This window comes from Macaca mulatta, chromosome 8, assembly GCF_049350105.2.
Source record: "Macaca mulatta isolate MMU2019108-1 chromosome 8, T2T-MMU8v2.0, whole genome shotgun sequence".
Taxonomy (NCBI): domain Eukaryota; kingdom Metazoa; phylum Chordata; class Mammalia; order Primates; family Cercopithecidae; genus Macaca; species Macaca mulatta.
In genome coordinates, this window is record NC_133413.1 from 76419886 (window position 1) to 76436586 (window position 16701).

The following is a 16701-nucleotide window of genomic DNA, read 5'->3' on the forward strand; positions in this document are numbered from 1 at the left end:
AGCAGTGGTTTCATTATTCTAAAGTCAGTACTGATTTCCTCTCAGTGTACTTTCTGCTCTGGGGCAAATGACTAGTTGAACTGCCTTTTTTTTTTTTTTTTTTTTTTTTTTTTGAGACAGTCTCGCTCTATTGCCCAGGCTGGAGTGAGATGGCGCAATCTCAGCTCACAGCAACCTCCACCTCCCAGATTCAAGTAAGTCTCCTGCCTCTGCCTCCCAAGTAGCTAGGATTAGAGACATGCACCACCACACCCAGCCAATGTTTGTATTTTTAGTAGAGATGGGGTTTTGCCATGTTGGCTGGGCTGGTCTTAAACTCCTGATCTCACGTGATCTACCAGCCTTGGCCTGCCAAATTGCAGGGATTACAGGCGTGAGCCACTGCGCCCGGCCTAGTTGAACTGCTTTTACCAGTGAATAAGAACATAAATCAACAAAACATTTCAAAATAAGATGCTTAGTTGTGTTTTAAAAAAAAAAAAAAAAAACAGGCACGAAGGAACTTTTTAAAAAATGGAAACGAACACTTTCTTGAAAAAAGGAAATTGTATTTCTAGAAAAGCTACCCAAATATACTAAAAGGTATACTAAAGCTATAGTAAAAGGTAGAACTGCCTAAGGTTTGGCGGTCCTCAACTGTACCACCAATAATTACGCCCACAATTTTATCCTAAATAAGAGTGATTCCCTGTTCCTTTTCCTACGGAACATTTTCCTGTTCCCAAAGAGAACAAGAAAACATGACCCCTCCATCCAGAACCAAACTAAACTCAGGAGTGGGTAAGCAGATTAGAATCACCTGTGGGCATTTTTCCCCAAATCATCCATACTCTGCAGATTCTGATAAGCCCTCCTAAAGAAGCTACAGCTCTTCCTCATTCTCCATCTGAAAGCAAGGAACCACTGCTGTTGGTCAGGATGTGCCAAAAGGTGGTTAATCCACCACTCAGCGGGGGCAATCAAAACAGGCATACAATATCAGATGTCATTGTAAATGGCCACAATCTAAAAGAAACCAAAAAAGAAAAATTAAAAAAATGAGATAATAATGTTTATTCTGGGTTATTATTAATAATAGCAGCAGCAATTGCCAACCAATCAGCCAAGTATATATGAGACTGATTCTGTAGACTTTTAGAAAAGTCACTTAAAAAGAGAAAAAATGATGCTCCCTGATATGGTTTGGCTGTGTCCCCAGCCAAATCTCATCTTAAATTGTAGTTCCCATAATTCCCATGTGTTGTGGGAGGGACCCGGTGGGAGATAATTGAATCATGGAGGTGCTTTCCCCCATACTGCTCTCGTGGTAGTGGATAAGTCTAATGAGATCTGATGATTTCATAAGGAGTTTCCCCTTTTGCTTGGCTCTCATTTCTCTCTTGCCTGCCGACATGTAAGATGTGCCTTTCACCTTCCACCATGATTGTGAGGCCTCCCCAGCCACATGGAATTGTGAGTCCATTAAACCTCTTTTTCTTTATCAATTACCCAGTCTCGGGTACATCTTTATCAGCAGTGTGAAAATGGACTAACACACTCTCTCTTCCAGCAGAGGGCTCACAACCTTCGTACAGTAAATGAAAGCAACGCACCAGTGGCTGCACCATCAATGCAGTAATCTAGACTACATTAACTTGAGCAAGTCAAATTCTTCACTTACCATTTGTTAGTCTATCAAATAGAAAGATATCAAAATTCCAATTTCCAACTTTTTCCAGCATACACTGAAATGAAAACCAAACATTTCTACTGTAATTTAATTTCAATAACATTGTCTTTTGGAGATATTCCATAGAGAAGTTAATGAAAATGTAAAGTGATTGATTTCCTTTAAAAAATACAAGTATCATTTTTCTTTTAATCGTGACTTTTTCAACTGGCTCCAAAAAAATGCTCAAAGGGATAAACTCCATTTGAAAAATGAAACATTATTTTGTTTTTCAATTAATGAATGCACAGGAAGGTTATGTTTCCCAACTTATTGCTATAGTCCCGCAAACCTTTAAGAATTCTAGTATCACTTAACATCACAGAAGTGTGGTTCAAATGTTGTATGGTTGAGAAACTAAATTGCAAACAATCTAATAAAAATAAGTTACACTATTGAGTATTTACTATTCCAGGTACTGTTATAAGTGACCTTACTCACTCTTTTACTACTTGGAACAACACCATCAGATGTTTTCTTTTTTCTTCTTTTGAGACAGGGTCTCACACTCACTGTCACCAAGGCTGGAGTGCAGTGGCACAAACAAGACAGCTTACTGCAGTCTCGACCTCCTGGGCTCAAGCAATCCTCCTGTCTCAGCCTCCTGAGAAGCTGAGACTACAAGCATGTGTTACCACACCTGGCTAAATTTTTTTTTTTTTCTTTTTTTGTAGAGACAAGGTCTCATCATGCTGCCCAGGCTGGTCTCAAACTCCTAGGCTCAAGTGATTCTCACAACTTGGCCTCCCAACATGCTGGGATTACAGGCATGAGCCACTGCACCCGGCCCAGGCATTGTTTTCAATTCTCATTTTAGTGACGTAGAAACAAGCAAAAAATAACTAACTTGCTCAGCTATAAAGTGATAGAGCTGGGATCTTAAATTAGGTAGTCTGTTTCTAGAACGTAGGCATCTGACACTGATACCACACCATGCTTAAATTATTTGTTGTTCAGTTTTAAAAAAAACATTTCTAACTTATGGATATTTATTTATATTATCTAAACATGCTTATAAAATAATACAATTTACTACATTAACTTTTAGGATAATGTGTACCTCAGCCAAGCAAATAAATTCCACAAAGACCCTAAAAACCAAATATTTTTATACCATACATTCTTAACCTGAACATTCTGTGGACTTTTTCTAGAAAAAAAACTTATATTTTATATCTAAAAGTTCACTGTTGTATACATTTATGAATACACTGACATGAGCAACACTAAGATACTACTAGTAGAAATCATTAATTACGACAGTACTAATAACAACAAATGACAAAAGAGATATTCTCATTCTAAAAGGCAGAACTTGTAAACGTTTTAACATTTAAAGCAAGCGGGAACACTTTCCACTGATTTCTTTTACTGAACAGGGAAGTAATTTTTTTCACTTTCATGTAACTGTAAAGAAGACACCCCAGCTTTACCTACACAACTTAAAACTTATCTATGCAAACTCAAAAATCTGGCCCGTAAATATTAAGTCAAAGAATAACTTAAAATACACTGAACATTTAATACTATTTAAAATCCTCATTTGGTCAAAACCAAGCTCATTTAACCCTGATGTTCAGTAAGACATTTCTTTTTAAATTATATAAAAAGATGAAGTAAATAATGCTCACAATCGACAAGTTTAATTATGATACATCTAAACCCTCAAAAATCTCTCTCCATGCAAGAGACGATGAAAACTTATTTGATTGGAAGTCACGAGACCTTTGTGAAAAGATGTTATTAATACACACACACACACAAAAGAAAGAGAGAGACGTAACTTCCCGTGCTAGGTTTACCTCTAACCAGCTGGGTGAGCGTAAACAAGTCCCTCGTGCTCTATTGGACTCAGTTTCCTTATTGATGGAATATGGACATGATGAGATCAGATAATCTCTAAGATTCTTCCCAGCATTAAAATTCTGTGAGATCTTACAGTTTAATGTTCTATTGATCTCCTTGTTACGTAATGTTGTAATAACAAATGAAAACACTGTCACTACTTTAGTTGTTTCAGAAATTTCCCTTGCTCTGTAATGTCTAATTATAAAACAAACAGCTACTCTAAAGAAAAAAAACCTGGAAAACGGGCTTAACTGCTTTTCACCGACAGACAAAAAGACTCTATAAATCATTACTGTATGGAGAATAAAGGGCTTCAGTAAACTTATCAAAAAATTAATGTTTTCTTACAAAAACTATACATACCTTGGCTTGTCCATTATAATCATCATCTAAAATGTTTAGAGAATTTGAAACCGTAGTACCACGGAAAAAGCGTGAAGATCTAAGATATCGCTGGAAACTTAGTAGCCTTCTGATATTCCTTGCAGAGACAGACACTTCAATTTCAGATTGAGCTGAAATAAAAAGAATAAAAGGTGAGTACAGCAAGTTATAATTATATACATGCTATCTTTGCAATACCACTTTTAGTTATGTACAAGTATTTTTAAAAATTCATTTAAATAATTATACCACATTTTCAGTAGAGAAGCGATACTTTATTTCAATTTTTTTTTTTTTAAAGTGAGTTCTCACTCTATTACATTTCTATTTTCAATGAAAGAACTAAGGATGAAGGTCAATGGCCAATTTTGACAGCATTTAGAAAGCCAATGAAGACCGGCGAGATTAATAATCAGGGTTTTTTTTTTTTTAACTTTAAAACGCTATCACCTCTTAACTCTTTTGCTTCAATACACCACATAAACATGGAGCAAAAACAGGAAGAAAACCTAGTTTTAAACTACTAGAAAAGCCAGGTCCTAAGTTACATATGAGATTTTAACAATTACAAAGTAAAATATTTCATATCCCAATGAGGTATCATTTCAAATATTTACTTAAGATAATTAAGAGGAAAAGGAGACAGAAGGGGAAGCAAAGTGGTTTATATCCTATAAGTGTTCTTAAGGATAGGGATAAAAATTATTTAAGATGATATGCTCTAGAAAAGATGCAGTTCTACATTAGAGACTGGAATGTTCTCTTTCAGTGAGTCTAACACAGCCATTTTTTCCCTCTAGTGTTAGAATAAACCAGAGTTCCTTGGATTGGGCACCAGATAAAATGACAGATCTGGGTTAAAATCTATCTTGCAGGGAATGTACGTTATCTTTAGACTCTAAAATCAAACCAAATTCAGTAAAATGTTCACAATATAAAATAGGAAAATCAAGACTGAGGATCAATAAATCATCTCTCTTAATTTAGAATCACCAGGTGAAATGGAAGGTAATCAAACATATTCTCTGTTGCATGTCCAGTCACTCACTCCTCTACTAACCTCTAGCCCTGGGTTTCCTTATCTGTATAATGGCAGTAATATCTAATTTAAGGGGTGCTGGATTAAATGAGATTATATATATACAAGTCAGAGTCACAGCAGGTGTTAAATGGTAGCCATGTCGAGGGTGGTAAAATTGATGCTGCTCCCATTGCTTGGAGGTATGCTACCAGGTAATTCTCAGAAATTCTGAATCTGCTCATCTTGCTCTAAGTAAAAGCATTTCATGGCTCTTCATCATCTTAATATGAACTTCATTTCCTTAGCCTGGAAGAGAAGGCTTCACGTTCCAAGTCTGGCTCTTTGCAGACTTGACTCAGGTATCACCTACCCTGGGAAGCACATTTAGTACACTGCCCCTATCTTGAAGAGGCGGGAAGCACCCCCTCTGGCTTCCCAAAGCTCCCTGTGCATTCATCTATAATCGTACTTCTGACATTATAATTACTTTTTTGTCTCCTTGAACAAATGATGACTTTCAGTACAGTCATGAACTATTTTTTTCCCTCTGTATTCCAAAGCCTAATAGTAATGCAAAGCATATAATAGGTAATTGTAAAATATATTAAATAAATGCATACTATTTAAAAAATATCTGATGAGCTCTGAGGTTCCCATACACAAAAATAAACAAGAAGTAAAATAATGCACACTGTTGTGTTATTTACTTCTCCCATTTTTCACTCCAGTGAGTAAAATGCAAGTATCTAAAACAATTGTGAATCTTAAATTTCTGATCTTTACCAATATAACTTACTTTATAAAAGGACTAGAACCAAAATAGTAAAAACTATTAATATCAAGTGATGATTATGTTTAAACTAGAATTAGTCTGTTTGAAGAAATTTAGGTAAATTTTATGAAAGCCATGTTTCAAGTGCTTTGTAAAAAGAATTTCATTTAGTCATCAACAACTTCAAAAGATAAATAGTATCCCCTACTTTACACATGAGAACACTGAGTCTACAAGAAATTAAATAACTTTCCTAAGGTCACATACCCAATATAGGGTGACACGTGGATTAAAAAACACAGATCTGTTTACAAAGCCTGTTTACTCACAAGGGTTTTTAAATTACAACTATACAGTATTGTTTATTTACTGTTCATTACAAAATTCTGTGTACATAATTATTCAAAATAGTCTTTAGATGAAGGTATGGACAGAAAAAGAAACAGAAGGAAAAAAGCTAATGCAAAAGAATGTTAAGTATATAATGGACTCTTCTAATTTATTACTAGAAAAACATGGATCTGCAAGGGACAGAATGGCATCGCATGAATATGTGGGGAGCAGATAAGATCTCATTAATGTAACACTAGCACCACCATCTCTGTATTTGTAAAGCACGTTACAGTTTTACGAGAGTATGTTCACATCCACTATCCCATTTAGTAATCATTACCATCCTGTGAAGAAGGCAAAGATTATCTTCTCCATTTTACAAATATAGCCTTAGAAACCAAGGTAAAAATGTAATACAATTAATGCATTAGAGCCAACACACTTAGAAAACTTTTAGAAAATGTTGCAGAAGGGTTGTACTGTATTTATTATGAAAAAGTAACCTACTTTTTGATGGGGTTGTTTTTTTCTTGTAAATTTATTTGAGTTCTTTGTCGATTCTGGATATTAGCCGTTTGTCAGATGAGTAGATTGCAAAAATTTTCTCCCATTCTGTAGGTTGCCTGTTCACTCTGATGGTAGTTTCTTTTGCTGTGCAGAAGCTCTTTAGTTTAATTAGATCCCATTTGTCAATTTTGGCTTTTGTTGCCATTGCTTTTGGTGTTTTAGTCATGAAGTCCTTGCCCATGCCTATGTCCTGAATGGTATTGCCTAGGTTTTCTTCAAGGGTTTTTATGGTTTTAGATCTAACATTTAAGTCTTTAATCCATCTTGAAATAATTTTTGTGTAAGGTGTAAGGAAGGGATCCAGTTTCAGCATATGGCTAGCCAGTTTTCTCAGCACCATTTATTAAACAGGGAATCCTTTCCCCATTTCTTGTTTTCGTCACGTTTGTCAAAGATCAGATGGTTGTAGATGTGTGGTATTATTTCTGAGGGCTCTGTTCTGTCCCATTGGTCTATATCTCTGTTTTGGTAGCAGTACCATGCTGTTTTGGTTACTGTAGCCTCATATTATAGTTTGAAGTCAGGTAGCGTGATGCCTCCAGCTTTGTTCTTTTAGCTTAGGATTGTCTTGGCAAAGTGGAAAAAGGATACGAACAGACACTTCTCAAAAGAAGACATTTATGCAGCCAGCAGACACATGAAAAAAATGCTCATCATCACTGGCCATCAGAGAAATGCAAATCAAAACCACAATGAGATACCATCTCACACCAGTTAGAATGGCAATCATTAAAAAGTCAGGAAACAACAGGTGCTGGAGAGGATGTGGAGAAATAGGAACACTTTTACACCGGTGGGACTGTAAACTAGTTCAACCATTGTGGAAGACAGTGTGGAAATTCCTCAAGGATCTAGAACTAGAAATATCATTTGACCCAGCACTGGGTATATACCCAAAGGATTATAAATCATGCTGCTATAAAGACACATGCACACGTATGTTTATTGCGGCACTATTCACAATAGCAAAGACTTGGAACCAACCCAAATGTCCATCCGTGATAGACTGGATTAAGAAAATGTGGCACATATACACCATGAAATACTATGCAGCCATAAAAAAGGATGAGTTCATGTCCTTTGTAGGGACATGGATGAAGCCGGAAACCATCATTCTCAGCAAACTATCACAAGGACAGAAAACCAAACATCGCATGTTCTCACTCATAGGTGGGAATTGAACAATGAGAACACTTGGACACAGGAAGGGGAACATCACACACCAGGGTCTGTCATGGGGTGGGCAGAGCAGGGAGGGATAGCATTAGGAGAAATACCTAATGTAAATGATGAGTTAATGGGTGCAGCACACCAACATGGCCCATGTATACATATGTAACAAAGCTGCACGTTGTGTACATGTACCCTAGAACTTAAAGTATAATAAAAAATAAATAAAAGAAAAAGTAAGCTAAAGCAGAGTTCAAGGTCATGAGTACCACTTCATGGGCATTCCCTTTGATTTATCTTAAATTACACAAAAAAGGTAACAATTTTATTACTGGCAATTAAGATTGCTCTGTGTGTGTGTGTGTGTGTGTGTATGTGTGTATTAGGATCACGTTGTATGTATATATGTGTATTAGAACGTGTGTGTGCGTGTGTGTGTGTGAATTTGAGAATCTATTTGCAAGGACAACTGCATAAGGTCCAAAACATGAATTAGCCTAATGTGAGGGGGAAACTCCAACAATTCAATCCACTGCGCTCTATCACCATGGTAGGATACATACTGTCAATGGTTAAGTCAATTGGTACTGTCTGGGAGCCAAGGCCCCATCCATGAAATCATGGTTGTATCCTCCCCTGCCTAACTCTTATTTCTGGGCAACTTCTGACAAGTCATAACCTTCTGATATCTCATTTTCCTTAACTGAAAAAAAAAAAATCTGTTTCCTGTTTCACAGAGCCCTGAAGTTAAGATTCACTATCAAGAGTTCTATTTTGACCAAGTTAAGCTGCAAATGAGTATTGGATATAGACTCACATGGAAATGATCACTCATCATGGGAGCCCAATGCCTTCCGAGATTAATCTCATAAAGAAACCTACATAACAGGATAAGAAATGGACCTTCACTTAATGATCCAGAACCACCCTTATCAATTACTGATTATGTCACAGACAAGAAAGGACAGGGAGCCTGTCTAGATGAAATGGCAGATCATTCAAGGAAAAGTGTGTTCTTCACCTGCAGGGTCTGAGGGCCTCATATAGGAAGCCTACATGTAACAAGATTATATTCTGGAAAAAAATGAAAATCCCATGAGATTTTGCAGAGATGCCAACTAAAACTACCTCAAAGTTTTGTCTAAGATCTAATAGAGGACCAGAACTTTCGGGAGATGTCTGGTTTGACTGTTTTCATTAATCTAATCTTTGAATATGTAATGCATTCACACTTCAAAAACAAGAAAATATCAGTGAACGATTCAACCCTCTACGTGTCCCCCATACAACCACTCGCAAGCCCTACCCCAAAATGGTAACTTTTATCTTAAAGTTTCTATTGTATCCTGCCTGAGGTTTTTTATTTTTTATTTTTTTTGAGATGGAGTTTCATTTTTATTGCCCAGGCTAGAGTGCAATAGCGCAATCTCGGCTCACTGCAACCTCTGCCTCCCGGGTTCAAGCAATTCTGCCTCAGCCTCTCAGGCAGCTGGGATTATAGGCATGGACCACCATGCCCAGCTAATTTTGTATTTTTAGTAGAGACGGGGTTTGTCCATGTTGGTCAGGCTGGTCTCAAACTCTCGACCTCAGCTGATCTGTCCTCCTCGGCCTCCCAAAGTGCTGGGATTACAGGCATGAACCGCTGTGCCCAGCCCTTCCTTTTAAAAAATTAAATATATAGAAACATATATTATTTGTATACTTATTTTACATAAATGGTAGCATAGTTTACAACCTGTTCTGCATCTTGCTTTTTAATTTATTGTGGACCACTCTCCCTGTCAGTGCACAGACACTTTCCCCGTTCTTTTATAAGGCTGTAAAGTATTCTATAATACTGATGAATTATAATCTATTTAACCAGTCTTCTACTGAAGGGCACTGCTAGAGTTTTACAGTTTGCAAGAATACCTTTGTTTAGTTAGATATGCTTATATTTCTACTACTTGATTTTTCAGCTTGAGATACCATCCTTTAATTTTCAGTTATTGCACATGAGGAAGTCATTCTATAAGTCAGCTTCTTTCCCCTATCCTCTTCCAGTATTGTTAGTTACCAGAGCACATTTTTTTTTCCTTTCACTCTAATCTCTTTCATTTTAGGCTTAGCTGTAGAAACTGGATATAGTCAATAATGTGAGTCCTTTTATCTTAATTTCCCCAGTTATCTATTTGCTTGTGTTCATCCTCTACTAGTATCCTAAAGTGCTCATGAAAACAAAATTATCTCACAGCAATATATTTCACTCGTAATATATTATTGAATGTTCAATTTTTTTTTTTTCTGTAGTCTTTTGTCTTTCTTGGTTCTCCTTTTCCTTTCTTGAATTTCTTTGAAGGTATTGGTTCATTATCTCTGGCACTGAAACGTGCAAAATCTGAGGCAAACCTGTTACCTTCTCCCTTATAAGTGACTAGGTATTTTTGTATGGCCGCCCACAGAATTCTTTCTTTCTCTTTAAAGGCCAATTACTTTACTAAGATATATCTCATTGTTAACTATTTTGGGTCATTTTTGCCTGGTATGTTCTTTCAATATGCAAATTTAAATCTTCTGTTATTTCTGGAAAGTTTTCTTGACTTATATCTCTAAATATCTACTCTGTTCCACTATTTTAGCTTTTTAAAATCAGAGACTCTAAACTGCTTATATTGAAACACCTTTATCTGTTTTCTATCTCACTTTCTCTCCAATTCTTTTTAACTATTTGCTTTTCTCATTTCTATCCACTATATCCATTATTGTATTCAGTATAAATTCTATCTTGTCACCTTCCAAATCTGTCTTCCTTTCCGTGATCTATTTAAATTTTACTTCTACTATTTTCTGATTCTGAAAGTACATGTTTAATGCAACTCAACTCCTTTTGTTGTCTTATCATCTCTTCACTGAGTTCTTAAATTTGTGCTTTATAGTAAAGCTATTGTTTCATTTAATTTTTTGAGTGGTAGGAAATTTAGTCACAATTTTCATTAGTTCTGTGGCAGCACTTTTCCATTAAGTGCTCTCCAGTCATTAAATTCTGCTGCTCTCTTCCTCTGTTTTACTTAAATTATCTTCTGTGCCAGTTTCCTTTTTTAAAAGTCATTATTGAATGAGCTAAATTTTCCTGGACCAATTCTTTGTACCAAGTTCTTAATGGGGATAAAAGGGAGGTCTTGGGAGAGAGCAGAGGAAATCCGTCTGAGCTCTACTCCCCAAATGGTTCTCTCCTTCTCTGCTAGAGAAAGACTGCTTCTTAGGATCATGCCTCTGCTATTTCTCTAAGCCATACTGGGCCCAAAGAGACTGCACTGGACCCTGTTTAACCCAGATCCTAGACCAGATGTGGAAAGTGAAATATTTAGCTTTGTACTTCAGGGTGAGCTCCCCACCCTCACCCACCCCTAAGCTTTAAAAAAGAAAAATTAAGACTTCTTTGTGTCCTAATATATGGTCTATTCAATGTGCCCTTGAGAAGAATTTGTGCTCTGCTGTTGAGTGCTGTGTCTGTTACCTCTAACTGGATTATAGTGTTGCTCGGGTGCTCAATTTCCTTATTACTCTTCTATCTGATTGTCCTATCCATTATTGAAAGTGGGGTATTCAAGTCCTCATTATTGTAGAATTGTCTCTCTCTTAAATTCTGTCAAATTTTGCTTCATATATTGTGGATATTCATTGTTAGATATATGTATGTGTTTATAATTATTATATCTTCCTGCTGGATTGAAACTTTTATCAATATACAATGCCCTTTATCTCATAACCTTTTTTTCAAAACTTAAAGTGTATACTGTCTGCCAATAATAATATAGTCACCCCAGATCTCTTTTGGTTATTATCTGCATGGTATATTATATTAGGGTTCTCTAGATTACTTCTGTCCCTCTAAAGGGGAGTTTATTAAGTATTAATTCACGTGATCACAAGGTCCCACAATAGGGCGTCTGCAAACTGAGGAGCAAGGAAAGCAAGTCTGAGTCCCAAAACTGAAGAACTTGGGAATCTGATGTTTGAGGGTGGGAAGCATCCAGCGCAGGAGAAAGATGTAGGCTGGGAGGCTAGGCCAGTCTAGTCTTTCCATGTTTTTCTGCTCGCTTTATATTGTAGCTGCACTGGCAGCTGATTAGATGGTGCCCCCCTCAGATTGAGGGTGGGTCTGCCTTTCCCAGCCCACTGACTCAAATGTTAACCTCTTTTGGTAACACCCTCACAGACACACCCAGGATCAATACTTTGCATCCTTCAATCCAATCAAGTTGACACTCAGTATTAACCATCACATATCTCCTTTCCCATTCTTTTACTTTCAGCCTCTTTGTGTCCTTATATTTAAAGTGAAGTGAATCTCTTTAATACAGCATACAATCTTTTCTCCCCCCCAATCTGCCCATCTCTGCCTTTAAAGAGAAAAATTTAGCTGGGTGTGGTGGTGCATGCCTGCAGTCCAAGAGGCAGAAGTTGCAGTGAGCTGAGATTCCATCACTGCACTCCAGCCTGGGCAACAGAGTGAGACCCTGTTTCTCAATGAATAAATAAATAAAAATAAAATAGAGAAAAATGTAACCCACTGACATTTAATGCAATTTCAATAAAGAAGGATTTACTTCTGCCATTTTGTTATACATTGTCTTCTTTTTTTTTTTTTTTTGAGACGGAGTCTCACCCTGTCGCTCAGGGTGAAGTACAATGGTGTAATCTCAGCTCACTGCAATCTCTGCCTCCTGGGTTCAAACCATTCTCCTGCCTCAGGCTCCTGAGTAGCTGGGATTACAGATGCCCACCACCATGCCCAGCTAATTTTTGTATTTTTAGTAGAGATAGGGTTTCACCATGTTGACCAGGCTGGTCTCGAACTCCTGACCTCATGATCCACCCACCTCGCCCTCTCAAAGTGCTGGGATTACAGACATGAGCCACCATGCCTGGCCACTATTTGTCTTCTATATGCCTTGTTTTTTGTTCCTTAATTCTTCCATTAGGCCAGGTGTGGTGGCTCACGCCTGTAATCCCAGCACTTTGGGAGGCTGAGGCGAGTGGATCACGAGGTCTAGAAGGTGTGAAACCCCGTCTCTACTAAAAATACAAAAATTAGCTGGGCGTGGTGGCATGCACCTGTAGTCCCAGCTACTTGGGAGGCTGAGGCAGGAGAATCACTTGAACCCGGGAGGCGGAGGTTGCAGTGAGCCGAGATCGTGCCACGGCACTCCAGCCTGGCAACAGAACAATACTCCATCTCAAAACAAACAAACAAACAAAAACCAACTTCCATTATTGCCTGTTTGTTTGTTTATTTATTTGAGACAGAGTCTTACTCTGTTGCCCAGGTTCGAGTGCAGTGGTGTGGTCTCGGCTCACTCAACCTCTGCCTCCCAGATTCAAGTGATTCTCCTGCCTCAGCCTCCCGAGTAGCTGGGACTGACTACAGGTGCGCGCCACCACGCCTGGCTAATTTTTATATCTTTAGTAGAGATGAGTTTTCGCCATGTTGGCCCGGCTGGTCTTGAACTCCTGAACTCAGGTGATCCACCTGCCTCAGCCTCCCAAAGTGCTGGGATTACAGGCGTAAGCCACCATGCCTGGCACATTATTGGCTTTTTAAAATTTAGTTGATTATGTGTGTGTGTGTGTGTGTGTGTGTGTGCATCATTTTGATTCCCTTCTTTCCTGTTTTGTGTATTTTTAAATTTTCTTTGTGGTTACTCTGGGGATTACAATTAACACCTTAAACTTATAAAGACCTAGTCTGAATAATACCAATTTAATTTCAATAGTATACAAACACTGCTCCTATGCATCTCCAATCCTCCCCCTTTCTATTGTTATTGCCACAAGTTACATCTTTATATGTGTGTGCCCATTACCACAGACATAATTATTGTTATATGTATTTGCCTTTTAAATCATATAGGAAGTAAAAGAGATGTTATAAACCAAAAATACAATACTGGTTTACATATTTACCTGTGTAGTTACCATTACCAGTGTTCTTTATTTCCTCTTATGGCTTTGGGTAACTGTTAATACCCTTTTATGTCATCATAAAGAACTCCATTTAGCATTTCTTATTCTCTTTGAAATGGAGATCTCACCATGTCACCTAGGCTGGCCTTGAACTCCTGAGGTCAAGAGATCTTTCCCTAGCTTCCTGAGTAGCTAGGATTATAGGCATGTGCCACTGTGCTGAATCTACCATTTTTTTGTAGGACAGGTCTACTGGTAATGAACTCCCCCCAACTTTTCTTTGTCTGGAAATAAGTTAAACTCCCCTTCATTCTTCAAGAATAGTTTTGCCAAATATAGAATTCGTGGTTGACAGTTTTTGTTGTTTTCAGGTTGACAATATGTTATTTTACTCCCTTCTGGCCTCCAAGGTTCTTAATGAGAAATCAGTGATTAATCTTATTGAGAATCCCTTGTACAAGACCGTTGCTTCTCTCTTGCTGATTTCAAAATTCTTACTCTTTTGGTTTCAACAATTTGACTATAGTGTGTCTCAGTGTGGATTTCTGAGTTTGTCCTGATTGGAATTTACTGAGCTTCTTGGATGTGCATATTCATGTCTTCATCAGATTTGGGAAGTTTATTTCTTCAAATATTTTTTTCTGCCCCTTTTATCTTTCTGGGATTCCGGTGATTCACGTATTGGTACACTTGATGGTGCCACCAGTCTCTCAGGCTCTGTTCATTTCTCTTTTTTTTTCCTTTCTACTCCTCAGAATGGACAGTTTGAATTGTCTTCCCTTCAAGTTTGCTGATCCTTATACTTCTCCCTGCTCAAAGGTTTCAACAGCAGATTTTTCCTTTCAGTTATTCTACTTTTCAATTCTAGGATTTCTGTTTGGTTCCTTTTTACAATTTCTTTCTCTTTACTGAGATTCTTGTTTTGCTCATACATTGTTTTCCTTATTTGTTTTTAGTTATTTGTCGATGTTTTCTTTCAGTTCAGTGAACATTTAAGATAGTTCATTTAACATCTTTGACTAGTAATTCCAATGTGTGGGCTTCCTTCGGGGTGGTTTGTATCAAATTCTTTTCTTTCTGTGGGCTATATTTTCCCGTATGTTTTGTATTTTTCTGTTGGAAACTGAACATTCCAAGTGTTACACTGGGGAAGCTCTGGAAACTTAATTATTTTACTACTCCAGGATTGTTTATTTTTAAAACTTTGCTGGCTTATGATAAAGGATATTTCGAGGAAACAGATAAAGAGATGTATAGGGCAAGGTACGGGGGAAGGGGTGCAGAACTTCCATGCCCTCCCTAGGCGCACCACTCTCCAGGAACCTGCAGGTGTTCCGCTATGTGGAAGCTCCCTGAACGCAGTGCTCTTGGGTTTTTATGGAAGCTTCATAATGTCAGCATTCCTTCCCCCAAGGTATAGGGCAAGACTCTCTCTGGGGAAGGTCTTAGGATCCACAATCAGAAAAGTGGGGAAACATTAGAGTCCTACCTTGGGGCAGGTGAAAGGAGGGCAGGAGAAGGTCAGAGAAATTGTATTTCCTGAGGCCTGACACACTCAACATTACAACAAAAGACTGTAACAAGGGCTATGGAAGTTATGAGCCAGGAACTGTGGGCAAAAATATATAATATTGCAGGCCATCCCCTGGTTTTCAAACACAGATCCTTTACATCAAAAGAATATATACAATTATTAATAACTAGTCCAGTCCATCACAGTGCATGACTGTCTCCCAGGGTGAGGCCACACAGGTTTGTAGGCTTTTTTTTAGATCTTGTCAGGTTCCAAAAGTAGCAGTAGTTTGGCAAACATACAGCATTATCCTTTCAGGCACCTGGAATAGCTGAGCTGAGATAATGTTATCTCTTGTTCCAATACTTTGTTTTGTTGTTGTTGTTGTTGTTTTGTTCAGACTGAGTCTTGCCCTGTTGCCCAGGCTGAAATGCAGTGGCACAATCTGGGCTCACTGCAACCTCCGCTTCCCAGGTCCAAGCGATTCTTCTGCCTCAGCCTCCCGAGTAGCTGGACCACAGGCGCGTGTCACCACGCCCGGCTAACTTCTGCATTTTTAGTAGAGATGGGCCAGGCTGATCTCAATCTCCTGACCTCATGATCCGACCCCCTTGGCCTCCCAAAGTGCTGGGATTACAGGCATGAGCCACCGCATATGGCGAACTCCAAGACCTTTAATGTAATATTTGATTTCCCTCAATTTATAACCCATTTATTCATTTATTTACCCTCAGTTATTAGTCCCCCTTTTTTCCACTTGTCATTTATTTTTACTCAAACGTTTCCACATTTGGAAGGAGCATTAAGTTTGGTCTCTGTGCTAGTCCAGATTGCTGGTTTTCATACTAGTCTAGCAAGTGCCTTTCCCTCTGTCCATTCCCATTCATAAAGGGTAGGGTTACAAAGATTCTGAACTAGTGAACCATTTTTACCACTAGGCAGTAATGGGTGTGTTCATTCTCAGCCCCAATTTTGCCAGATGGGGTGAAGGCACAACCCACCCCCCTCAGGCCCTCAGGAATTCTGGCATAAGGCTTAAAAACAGTTATATTTTCTTGCTTAGAAATAATCCTCGCTTCCAGCACTTGTAGTCCTAGGACTACTGTATCAGGTAAGGGGAAAAATGTTTTTAGGTGATTTGGGGAAGAAAAAGAAAAACCAAAAACCATAGTTGTTATACCAGTGTACTTCTCCCTTGGCAATAATTCATAGTCATTTCAGCATCCTCCCCAAACCCTCTTCACCAGATCAACCAGAAAAACAGACAAAAATCTTGTGGGGACACTCCTTTAGTCCCACTCATGCTGAATGTGAGCACACACTCAGGATGGTGAGAAAGCCAGCCCTTCGTGCTTTCATCTCCCTTTCTTATGGACAGTGTTTCAATTGCCAGTTCTACTTATCTTTCAAACTATACTCTGAGGAGGTTATCTGTC

The 16701-nt window shown here is 38.1% G+C and overlaps 1 protein-coding gene across 4 annotated transcripts in view; it reads right to left on the minus strand.

Moving 5' to 3' along the window:
* Window positions 1-16701, minus strand: part of PDE7A (phosphodiesterase 7A) — a 124864-nt gene that overhangs the window by 26679 nt on the left and 81484 nt on the right. For all 4 annotated transcript variants that reach the window (NM_001266863.1, XM_077942422.1, XM_077942423.1 and 1 more), the window contains 2 exons: window positions 3920-4071; window positions 1661-1724 (listed from right to left, as the gene is read on the minus strand). In NM_001266863.1, the coding sequence (NP_001253792.1) occupies window positions 1661-1724; window positions 3920-4071 (216 nt within the window). The remainder of the gene's footprint in view (window positions 1-1660; window positions 1725-3919; window positions 4072-16701) is intronic.